The 13,254-nt window shown below is 28.6% G+C and overlaps 1 protein-coding gene across 2 annotated transcripts; it reads left to right on the top strand.

Annotated features, from left to right (window-relative positions):
- Window positions 1–11,174: 11,174 nt before the first annotated feature.
- On the top strand, window positions 11,175–12,974 carry LOC140892752 (transcription factor JUNGBRUNNEN 1-like). Of its 2 annotated transcripts, XM_073301730.1 has the most exons (4): window positions 11,175–11,227; window positions 11,334–11,529; window positions 11,807–12,144; window positions 12,402–12,974. In XM_073301730.1, exons 2-4 carry the CDS (start codon window positions 11,340–11,342, stop codon window positions 12,876–12,878), a joined length of 1,005 nt encoding a protein of 334 aa, XP_073157831.1. In that variant the 5' UTR covers window positions 11,175–11,227; window positions 11,334–11,339; the 3' UTR covers window positions 12,879–12,974. The 2 variants fall into 2 exon arrangements, with proteins under 2 accessions (XP_073157831.1, XP_073157830.1); XM_073301729.1 differs by lacking the exon at window positions 11,175–11,227 and having other exon boundaries at window positions 11,246–11,529.
- Window positions 12,975–13,254: the final 280 nt, after the last annotated feature.

The following is a 13,254-nucleotide window of genomic DNA, read 5'->3' as shown; positions in this document are numbered from 1 at the left end:
TATGGAGTGCCTTGTGTCGTTGAATATTAATTAACTTTTGACTCATTACCTCTTAAAAGTCTTGACACGATATTCATGTATTTTGTCCTTTTTCTAGCATGAGTAACTAAAATATCTTCCCTGTTATTATTTTTTAAAAAAAATGAGATCGTCTCCTAGTACTTCTCAAATATTTAGTTTGTGAAATGAGACGCATGCATGATGCGCATATATATTAATTTTAAGTGACAAATTTCCTGATCTATATATATATCCCTTGAAATTTGTAAATAGATCCATCATTAAAAAAGAAAATAAAAAAAAATGTTTGATTTTTAAATTTTTAAATATTGAATTCTAGATCCATCATAAAAATTAAAATTATGGAATGAATTTAAGATGTTCGTAAATCGTACATGAACATATATAGTACACAAGTCTTTTTGTTCCCCCCTTTTTTTTGAACGGGTCTTCTTCTTTTTTTCTTTTTCTTTTTTTTTTTCAAACCTTTTTGAGTGACTTTGCGAGGTTATTTTAATTAAATAATAAATGTTAGGGTGCAATAGTTAAAAATCTTGTTGTAAAAAGAAAATAAGTATATTCTTACATAATTTATCAGGTTTCGTTTATACAAATACTGATAAAATATTTTCATAAAAGTGTTTTATTTTTAAAAAAAACTTTAAAAATTATTTTATTGGACAACTATTATGTAAAAACGGTTTTACTATTAAAAAATAGAATGTTTTATTTTCTATCATTTCTTTCTATTCTATAAACATTAAAAGATACGTCTCAATTGTTCTCTAAAATCTATACTTGAAAAAAAATTAAAAAATATTTTACAAAAATCTAGATCAAACACATACTTTAAATTTGTTTTACTTGCAAAACACAAAAAAAAAAAAAAAAATTTAAAATACGTCTCCAAATGAACCCTCATATTTTTATGTATGAACGTGAAATGAGACCTAGCTCATAGTGTTTAGAGAGCTTCTAGAAAACACTTATCAGTTTTTTCCTAAACAACATTTCAAAATTTTATGAAGAAAAAGTTGAAAAGTGCTTTCTAAAAACTCTCTAAGAAATAGCCTAATATCTTTGACATGGTTGAGAGTACCAATATTTTTTTTTCTATGTTCATTGTGAATGATCACAAGACTATTTCGTACAATCATTTAAACAAGAAATGACAATATATAATAAATGTGCAACCGTTTATTTATTTGTAATTATATACGAGTCATGTATATTTGTCTATTTTGATCTTTTTTATTAAATTTTAGTCTTAATCTTTTATCTTCGTTGTTTTCAATTTTAGTCCAAATATGATGTGGCACCTAGATATATACAGTGTTGATATGACATTATTACATGTAATGCGACATCAGTATTTTCGTTAAAAAAATAATTAAAATTATCAGAAATTGAAGATGCAGAGCAAAGTTGAAATTTGACAATACAAATTTTCAAAATTACCGTTTTCGTACAATAGAAAAAAACAGATTTTTGTTGGATGTATGTATAAAGTTTGTCGTAGTATGCGACATTTACGGTTAAATTTGATGGCACTCCTAAAGGCATCCGCATTGGTACTCGTTAATGCCCATTATTTCATCTTCCATCTCCTCAAATAAAGTGGGGTGCACATAACATACTCATTATATTAACACATTCTCATTATTAATACACACTCACATTCATTTAATATCAACACTCATTAATAATTTTATACACACATCACATATATATTATTATTTTTTTATTTATGGTATATAACGGGATTAATATGTATGAATTTTTGGGCTGAAAGATTAATAATTCATGCACCCATATTGGTGCATGAACATTAATTGGTGTTATTAATCACCAAATAATGCATCAATGTAGATGCTCTAACTAACATATCTATTGACTAAAGTTATATTTGAAACCAAATGATTGCGGAGCCTCTAAGGCACCGTTTGATTTTAGGTATGGTATAAGTAATATATAGATAAGTAGTATAATGTAATAAAAAATAAATAAGAAATGGTAGTTAAAATTTTATTGGATTTGATTGATAGATTATGGTTTATTTGATTTGATTGATTAACTTTTATATAAAAATGATAAATGACTATTTTGTCATTTTAACAATAAATAAAATGAAAAATATATTATTTATAAGGGGTAATATAGTAATTTGAATTCAATGATTTGATTGATGTGAGATAAATAATTAATGATTTGATTGATGTAAAATAAATAGTTAATATATAGATAAATAATATAATAAAAAGAACGTAAAATGGGATGAGATGAATTATACATATATTAGTAATACCGTGAACAGAACGGTGCCTAACAATTTCATACTTGTAACTTGATAAATACTCCGTAATAAGGTATCGCTTGGCATGAATGATAAAATATATATTGATTATTCATAATTTTTTAGTTCAATATTTTGCTCAAATTCTATAAATAATTAGCATAATGTACAAATATCTTATTATGTTGATTTATCATTTTTATATTATGTATCTTTTATTATCTCATCCACGAACCAAGCGGTGTCTAATTAGAAATTAAAGTACACACTTTAATGGTTCTCGTTGTATTTAATTATTTCAGTTATTTTTTACAATTTTTGTAAGTTGCAATAAAATATTTTAAGGGTTAATTACATAAACCTCTCTTGAGGCTTACCCAAAAAAAAACTCAACTAACTTAAAAAAATTATATATACCTTTTTCAAGCTGTTTATGTCAAACTAACATTTATTTATTTTTTTGTACTTTTTTTAAAAATTGATTGATCATTTAAACATCCGTAATCTAATCATATGAATAAGAGGTGGTAATTAATTCTAAGGTGTGTGTATATATATATATATATATATATATATATATATATATATATATATATAACAAAAACAAAATTGGGGACATATATGTAATTTTTAAAATTAACTAATGTTAATATAATCTTGATACAAACATCCGTATATGTAATTTTAAAAGTTAATTTTACTTTTTAAAATTATGATAATGTAATTAACCCATATTTTAATGGTATCTAATAAATTACTGGAAAGATAAGTGGGCTAAAGTTATATTATTACATCAGAAGTTTAAAAGCATGTAGATAATTATAGTATAGCTTTATTTTATTTTATTTTTTCCTTTTCTATATTGGGTTTTGTGTGTGTGCCTGTTTGGATTTAAAAAAAAAATCTCATGTATCTAGGTGTTGATTATGTTATATGATTTGATTAACTTAGTGAGTCATAAAAAAAAGAAGATGTCAGATCATAATGAGTCAATTTACAGTTGAAACAAAACCGTAAACAAGAAAAGTTAAGACTAATCTCCATAAAATTATACGAGACCGTGGTAGATTATGACTTATTTTTTCACAAATTTTATCTGAAATCATAAAGGAGATCGGAGGCTAACCAAACCAATAATTTTGGCAAAGTAGGAAATTTACAATTTTGGTTCTTTGTTTATAAAAGATCTTGATCTTATCATCACCTACGTATCGTTAATTTTATTTTTAATGTTATTTTTGTTTCGTGTTTTTTTTTTTGTATAGTTTCGATCTTTTTTCCATACATGATGACGCACACACAATATTTTTTGGCGTGCAATAATTGTTCTTATTGGGTAAAACGATTGAACTATAATATTTAAGTTGTTATGCGATTTAAAATATGTGAGTTGCATCGTTTACACCAAATAAATTTTTACTTAAGCGGAAACGTTCGATCATACAATATCACATCAATTGAAAATAATGGAAAAATAGATGACGACTAATACTGAATTTTATCTAAATTAAACAGAGATTTTGCCACGATTAGCAGGGGCCGAATAAAACTGGTCCAACAAAAGGTTCGTCAAATATGCCGTTCTCTATTTTGACATCATCAAATCAGTCTGATTTGTCTCCTACATTTATTTATATCCCTTCCCACCAATATTATATTATACACATCTTTTGACGACACACTACAGTTCTTTTTAAAAAAAAAAAAAAAACTATAATTTTTCTAAAAAAAACTTTAATTTATAATTAGAATTTTATTTTAATATACAAATGTGTGTGTCTATATAGTTTTTTCTACAAAATATAAATGGATTGAAATATTTTTCCCGTAATAAATATTGTGTTTGCATTTTATTTTGTTTTCTTATTAAAAAAAAGTTTATTCTAAAATAAAAAATGATAATAATCGTTGTGTCTTAAAGATGAAAGATAATTTATATAAATATCTCTCACCACAATAGTATAGTATTGACTATATTTACATTTTATATTTGTGTAAATAGTTAAGAGACTACATGACTACCAAATATTTTTCACGTTTATTGTTAGTAAATAACGAAATTATTTAGAAAATGTAACATCGCTATTAGATCCTAGAGGACAAAAGTTCATTTTTTTCGTCCTAATTTTCTTTTTCTTGAAGTTTCCCAATAAAATGATATTAAGAAGAAATAATTACCATCACTCTTAAAAAGGGTCAAATTTTGTATAATTAAGAGACTTTAATATTTTTTTTCCACTAATTCAATTTATAGCTTACTTTATTTGGAAACGATATGTTAATATATTGTATTGTAGTAGTAGTTGTTGTTAGTATTATTATTACTCTCCACATCGAACGCATTTAAGATACATTTCCTTTTTCATTCGTCCCAATATATAGTCTAGTTTTCATATTTAATATTAATATTATCTCTCATATTATTTTATCAATTTAACTTTATTAAATTAATATCATTAACTATTTTGTATAATTATTTTATTTTATTAAAATCTTCATTAAATAAGGATAAAATGAGAAATAATTTTCTAAAATTTGCTTTCTCAAACTCTTTTTTAACCTATGTGAAAACACTTGTTTATATCAATGAGACAGAATGAGCATCATCATCATTATTATTATTCTTATTGATGAGTTGAAAGGAAAAGAATTGTTGTAATTGGGTTTGGAATCGGATAATTCATCTTAAATTTGGGGCTTTTAGGTAAGTATATATGTATAGCAATTTTTGCCTGCAATCTATGCACAAAATTAAATTTTATGTGAACATTTAGGTTTAAATAATTTTTGAAATAAAATTTTTGAAATTAATATTTGAAATTTTATTTTATTGGATTATATTTTGTTCAAAAAATAATAAAATTATGAGAAAGGGTGTAACGCCCCACTGTATCAAGATGTGTATTTTCAGCGTGCTTATATGTCCTCACTCACACGCACCCTAAAAAACTTTCCAGGGGGTCACCCATCCTATAATTGCCCCAAGTCAAGCACGCTTAATTTTGGAGTTCTTATGTGATGAGCTTCCGAAAAGAAGATGCACCTTCTTGATATGAGTAGTACATATGAATTTTTTTTTTAAGTCCTCCTCAACCATGTAGTCCCATACCTACACAGTCTCAGAATCCCCTCTCATTCCGACACGGGATCGGTTCATTCATGTCTCCCTCCGCCTAGAAGCCTACCAGGAGCCGCTCATTGTCCGTGCAACCTCTTGGCACCGGCGATAACTCCCTGCCTCCTCAGCCCTGGGCGTCACATGCCCAGCAGCTTCCGCTTGGTTCGTCCCCGAACCATACCGTACTAAGAGAGGTCGACTTTGATACCATTTGTAACGCTCCATTGTATCAAGACGTGTATTTTCAGCGTGCTTATGTCCTCACTCACACGCACCCTGGAAAACTTTCCAGGGGGTCACCCATCCTATAATTGCCCCAAGTCAAGCACGCTTAACTTTTGAGTTCTTATGTGATGAACTTCCGAAAAGAAGATGCACCTTCTTGATATGAGTAGTACATATGAAATCTTTTTTTTAAGCCCTCCTCAACCATGTAGTCTCATACCTACACAGTCTCAGAATCCTCTCTCATTTCGGCACGGGATCGATTCATTCATGTCTTCCTCCGCCTAGAAGCCAACCAGGAGCCGCTCATTGTCCGTGCAACCTCTTGGCACCGGCGATCACTCCCTGCCTCCTCAGCCCCGGGCGTCACAAAGGGTATTTAGGGAAAAAATTGATATGCAACTAGGAATGACAATGGTTCGGGTATGGGTAGGATATCACGTATCCATCCCCATACCCATTTATTAAATCCATCCCAATACTCATACCCATACCCGTCGGGTATTCAATTTCATCTTCATCCCCATACACGTCGGAGTATCGGATATTCATACCCTACCCATCCCTCATTTATCTATATACCCCATACAAATACATTTGTTCAAATTTGAATTATTTTGTTAAAAATATGCTTATTTATAAGATTTTATATCAAATTTATAAGAGAAAATTAAGAAAAAACTGAAAGATGAAAGGAATCAATAACCTAATAACCTAAGAATTATAAGAAATAACAAAATATTGTAAATAATTTATTTCAACATTATTATCCCACATAATAGCGTTAGATTTATATTAATAATTTTCATTGTTAAATCCAACTAACATAATTCAACAAAAAAAAATTAAATCAACATTTCTTTAATATAAATTAATATGTAAATAAATATAAATTTATATTTATATTATATTTAATCGGGTATCGGGTCGGATATGGATAGGATATAACTACATCCGCCTCCATACCCATATACGAGATCCCCATACCCATTTACCCATTTATTTAATCGGGTCCAAAAAAACACCTCCATACGGACCATACCCTCTCTATTCGGGTCGAGTATCGGATTCTCCATAGAGTTCGGAGAAAATTGTCATCCCTATATGCAACTAACATGTTCTTATTTTATTTATAAAGTATAGACGATAAATGGTTTGTCGTCTTAGGTCATTTTCAACTCATATCCTCTAAATATTACCAAATACTCCATTTTTCTATTTTTTTTTCTTTTATATATATATATATTATAGACCGTGAATATTTGAACTTAAAATTATTTTATTTATTCTTATATCAATATTTTTTTAAAAATATTAAAAAATATTACAGTGTATTCATTTTACTAACACATGCAATATTCAAGTCAGTTTTCTAGGTTAGCTTGATAACTTCTACCATCGGACTTTGACTAAAGTAATTATTCATAGTTTGGTCAATAATTTGTGATTTAATATATATATATATATATATATATATATATATATATATATATATATATATATATATATTACATATATGTGTGTGTGGAGATTTCAACATTATTACAAAATATATATTATTGGTATATGGTCATCATACAGTTTATATATAGTGACCCTAATTTAAAATATGAATTTGTGCGTATAATATAGTTGAAATGTCAAATTATTATATTTGGAAAAGTGTTCTTTTTGGTCCATTAATTTATCTATTTTTTAGTTTGGTCTATTAATTTTTCAAAGTTTGGTTTGTTACACTAAATTTTAATTTTCGGTGATTTTGGTTCAATTGATGACGTGTCAGCTTAACACGACATCATTTTTCGATATTACGTCAGTATTTTTCGGTGACACGTCAGCGATTGGATCAAAATAACCCAAAACTAAAATTTAGTTTACCCAATGTTCTAAAAAGCGCTAAGCGGTAGGTGGGCGGTGACCTACCGCCTAGCACCCAGCCGCCTAGGCGGGGCCTAGACGTTTTTTTTTAAAAACCTAAATAATTAATATCTTTGTATATTTATGAGTTCTACTATAAAAAATAATTTTTATGTCTTATATTATTCCAGTTTTTTTATGAAATTATTTTAGAATTTTAATAATATAGTACTATACTAATATAGTAAATATTCATTGATATTAATAAATATCAAGTCTTCATATTTAAACATCTTCAAGATGTGACTGGCGGGACAAAGGTAGTCGACGGTCTTAATTGTGGGCTTGTGGCTCTTTCTCTTCTTTTAATTTAAGTTTGCTTTATACTTTAAAAAATTTTTAAAAAAAAGTTTTTTTCTTATTAATGGGTAAACTGCCTAGGCAATAGGCGCCGCCGAGGCGGCCAGTTAATCGAGGCGTCGACCAGTCACTAATCGGGGCGGCGACCCGCCTCCCATTGCCTAGGCGGGGATTTTTAGAACACTGAGTTTATCAAAATCAAACTTTGAAAAATTAATAGATCGAAATCAAAAAATGAATAAGTTAATTGAAAAAAAAAAACTATTTTTCCATTATATTTTTACCAAGATTTTAAGTTTGGTTTTTGAATCATCTAGAGAGAGATAATATACACGTATGGTTCGCATATATATATATATATATATATATATATATATATTAATAATTCGTGTTCAATGAGCACACGTTGCATCATGCATGCGTTTGAAATATTTATGTATACGGTAAATATTTGCAGAAATTTATATATAGTTAAATCACAAAAATAAAAATAAAAACATGTGAGAATATCTCATAGATTAAGTTGTGAGAGAGATCTCCGACATGACCCATTAAAGTATTTCTTTTTGTGACCAAATTACTAAATAACATTTTTAATTAGTTATATTATTTAAAAAATATTGTATAACATATGATTATTAATTTGAATGAAAAGTGTTACTTTATATTTCAAAAGTAAATATCGTATAATATATATTTTACACGAAAATGCTTACATAATATTATACACATAAGTATCGTATCAAACCATATAGAAATATAAACTAGAATTTTTAAAAATAAATAAACAAATATAATCGACTAAAATTGAAATTCGACAACATAGATACCAAAAAATGGAAAAAGGCAAAAATTAAGGACCAAATTTGCTATTTTTTCTTATAATTTTTTGTTCCGTTACGGCTCTAATATAATTAACAGAGGCACACACGTGGAGTGTATAACATATATATATATATATAAGTATTTCGATATAAACTATGCATAATATCAAAGAGAAAAGACCAAAACATTATACTTTTTCCATAAATTATATGACATTATATAATCAAAAAATTAATTTCATTGAAGAAAATTCAGTGTTTATTAAAAAAAATAATTAACCCAATACATTGTACTACAGGGTATTTTAGGCAAGTTTAAATTATACCATGACTCCCAATGGTTATTATAGAGTGCTGAGCTATTATATAATACGCAAAAACTCTTGTGATGTTATCTCATGACTTAATTTTGTAAGATGGATTTCTTACTCGATCGACTTATAAAAAAATATTATTTATGTCAAAATTATTTTTACTTTATATATGGATAAGATTCACTTATTTCACGACCATCTCGCAGGAGACTTACCAATTGCAATGTACTAAAAATATTAGCAGTAGCCTTCTCATTTTCCACTGTAATCTATATTAATTGACTTAAATCTCCATCAAGAATACATATATGCAACGTAGGGAAAAAAAATTATTTATGTGTGGACCTTTAATAATCTTCGATTGCATTATTTATTCTTTAAACTAGAAATGCATTGTTTTTGCATCCATTCTCCTTAATTTAAAATCGCTCTTCAATTCCGAGCATGGGTCGGAATCGAATAATGGTGAGTTAATTTAGGAATTAGGATAAACTTATATATTATATTTTTAAAAAATTAAAATTTTTTTTGTTAGGATATGTAATAACAGTGAGAATTTGTTAGGATTAAATTTTGTTCTCAAAATTACCCTTATACCAATAATTCTTCCCAAAATAGTCATTTCTATTTTTTTTTATTTCATTCCTCTCGAATTACACAGTGATCTCTCGCTAATTTTTACAAATATAATATTACTTTATTTAAATATAAATCAAATTAATTATAAAAAAAAACTATACAATTATATCACGCATATCTCGAAACACTAGTTTTTATAACATCAAAGTAACACCAAACACCACATAAAATGATTCTCTTAATATAATTTCGCCATCCAATCGCAGCTCAACTAACCCTAATAAAATAGCATATGTATTATCTGCCAATTTATTTAATTTTTACCTGGATAATTACCAGTCCCTTTCCCATGAAATCCTATATTGTAGAATATATATATGATTGAGACATATATTAAAAGAATGCAGTGTAGTCAATTAAGCAAGCCAATATATATTTATATATGTGTGTATTAATTGGCGGATCGGAGACTTGGCATTATTTTCGCATTGTCCGGAAAGAGAACAAAAAAAAAAGGTGTGTTTGAACTTTATACTAGCTTAATCTGAAGAGGTTGAAAACTGGAAGAATATTAATTTGAGGGAAAAATAATTATATTATTCAAACTGGAGTGACGCCATCTGCCGTCGAAAATTTTGATCATGAAATTGAATTAAGATTTTCAGTTTTTTCTCCCAGTTAAAGATAAATTTATATAATCCTTTCCATAATTTTTGCAATTTTACATATTAACTTAATAATCCATTGAATAATTTTTCAATACAGAAACTCTGAGATGATTTCTTTTCAATACAAAAAGTCTTATAAAATCATCTCACGCTTCAATTTTTTGATATTGAGATAGATCTCCAACCAACCCGGCACATAAAAAATTATTATTGTTTATATTTAAAGTATTTATTTATTGCAAGTATGGATCGCGTTGACACGTCTCACATAAGACCTACTCATTTTTAATATATTTAAAGTATTTATTTATTGCAAGTATGGATCGAGTTGACATGTTTCACATGAGACCTACTCATTTTTAATATATACTAGTAAAACATATGCACACGATGCATGCACATAATATAATAAGATTTGAGTAATTTATATTTAATGCTATGTTTTTTAGTATTAATTAATGTATTAGTATTTTGTTATTTAAAAAGAATTATATGGTAGTTATGGGATAATGATCATGATATTTTGGAGACAAAAATTGGTATGATATAATCTACCAAAAATAGTTATTATCTATGTCTCAAACTTAATAATATATATATATATATATAAGATAATAGAAGAGATATAAGTTTTTGTTTAAATATCGTGACTATTAAATTTACATTGAGTGAACCGATTTTCGACTCACCCCCAATCATTTTCGTTCTTGTTTGAAACAAACTTGTATCATGATGATAAAATAAGAGGCTGAGGACCTCTTCAATTTCAAATACTCCAGACTATGGGCCCACCAACAAAAATAAAAATAAAAATAAATAATACAAGTCAATATTTATGACTTGACCAAATAAAATTATATGGATATTGGAGCAAACCCTTTCAAACACTCATTAATCAATTTTCTTCTACATATATACCTACATGTATTATATATACATAACAGGTGTGAAGATCAGAAAAAGATTAAATTTTTTTTTCATGTTTCAAGGTGAGAAGATATCAGTGAACCAGTTTATAAAAGAAGCATTTTCACACATACATAAAATCAAAGAAAAAGTATTCAAATCTTGAAAAGAATTATATATATGTCACAGCGAACCATGAGTAGTAGTACTGGTAAAGAAGAAGAAGAAGATGATGGTGATGTTCCACTTCCAGGGTTCAGATTTCATCCGACTGATGAAGAACTCGTGGGGTTTTATCTTCGAAGGAAGGTCGAAAAGAGACCATTAAGCATCCAACTCATAAAACAAGTTGATATCTACAAGTATGATCCATGGGATCTTCCAAGTAAGTACTAGCTATATATATATATATATATATATATATATGATCATCACTTTTTATATATAGAATAAATATATATATGTTTGCATGAATCACAAACAGAAATATTAACAACTTTCTATTCATATATATATATGATTTTCATTTTTCAAGAACCAAGACCAAACATCTATTAGTGTAATATGAATCACATAGATGAATAATATTACATGTATCTTCATATGTATATATATAGTTTTTTAAGAGTTTGTACTTTTTTTGGGTTGAAAATGATCATCAGAATCAAGTAACTCAGAGGATAAAGAGTGGTACTTCTTCTGCAAAAGAGGAAGAAAATACAGAAACAGCGTAAGACCCAACAGAGTAATAACAGGTTCCGGATTCTGGAAAGCGACTGGTATCGATAAACAAATATACTCCTCATCATCATCAGAAGGAAGCCGTGATTGCATTGGGTTAAAGAAATCACTCGTGTATTATCAGGGAAGCGCCGGAAAGGGTACCAAGACCGATTGGATGATGCACGAGTTCCGGCTGCCGCCTGCTGCTGGCCCCGACAAAGGACCCAAGAATATTATTGTAGTGGATGCTAAAAGCAATAATATTGCTCGAGAAGCTGTAAGAATATCAATCGTATATATATTTCTTTGCTTCATACTTCATTTTCCACTGTTAGTTTCTGGGAGACCTTAATATAGACAAGGGCAACCTTTACCTTTTGAGCTAGCTTTTGAAATTATCGTTGGGATACAAGTGTACTCATTTCAACATGAGTTACATTGCCACAAGTTATGTTTGAAATAACAAAATTATCGTTTACAAAATTATCCATACATGTAGCATTTTCTTGAACATGAATAGGACGAAATTTGCAGGAAGTTTGGACCCTATGCAGAATACTGAAGCGCAACAACTCCTACAAGAAAGTCGCCATGGCCGCAGATTGGAGAGAAGCCGCCGCGAAGAGAAGCAACAACGTTAGCCATTCGACAGTAGACACGAGCTCCGAGACATGCAGCGTGGAGTCTTGCGATAAAATCGGCTACAACGTCATTAGTTTCAGTACTAACTCTACACCAGTACTAAGTCACCACAATTTCCAGCACCAATATTACGAGAAGAAACCCTATGCATGTGATGTTGATTGTACTATGAATTCTAACCAACATTTTCACGGCCAATATTTCATGAGCTCCGCGAAATCTCAGGCCCCGTCTTCTTCGAGCTCTATGTGTGCCGCTGACACTAATATTAATCATGATGAGTTTCTAAGGCATGTTGAGAATTGGGAGGATCTTCAGTCCATCGTCGACAATGCTGCTGCTGCGGCTACACATCCCTTCTATTTGTGAACTCGCAGCATTAATATTGATGTTATCATGTTTGTGTAATTGATATATTAGCTAGGTGTGTACTTCTTGAAACTGGAATAAAATATTTTTATAGAGGAGACTTGCATGGTGTTTAGTTTCCAAATTTCATCAATGTGTGTGAACATATGTTCGCCAGTATTCTTGTCACGAATTTTGTCTTTGATTTGTAGATGGAAATACCATGAGATATAGGGCCTCTAGATTAACTAGCTCTTTAAAAATATTTTCTAAGTAACTTTTTTAAGAAAACACAAAAACAAAAGTACTTTTGTCGTTTCTTTTAACAAAATTAGAATAATAGCTAGCAAATTTTGTATTTATATACAAGTGTATCTAACAAAACAATGAAACCTGG

This window comes from Henckelia pumila, chromosome 3 (genome assembly GCF_033568475.1).
Source record: "Henckelia pumila isolate YLH828 chromosome 3, ASM3356847v2, whole genome shotgun sequence".
NCBI classification, from domain to species: Eukaryota; Viridiplantae; Streptophyta; class Magnoliopsida; order Lamiales; family Gesneriaceae; genus Henckelia; species Henckelia pumila.
Note: the sequence above shows the minus strand (reverse complement) of the source record. Positions and strands in the feature narration are given on the sequence as shown.

Coding starts and splice junctions, on each gene's coding strand:
- LOC140892752 (XM_073301729.1), top strand. CDS start 11,325: ATGTCACAGCGAACCATGAGTAGTAGTACTGGTAAAGAAGAAGAAGAA. Junction 11,530..11,806: donor TGATCCATGGGATCTTCCAA/GTAAGTACTAGC, acceptor AATGATCATCAG/AATCAAGTAACTCAGAGGAT. Junction 12,145..12,401: donor ATAATATTGCTCGAGAAGCT/GTAAGAATATCA, acceptor CGAAATTTGCAG/GAAGTTTGGACCCTATGCAG.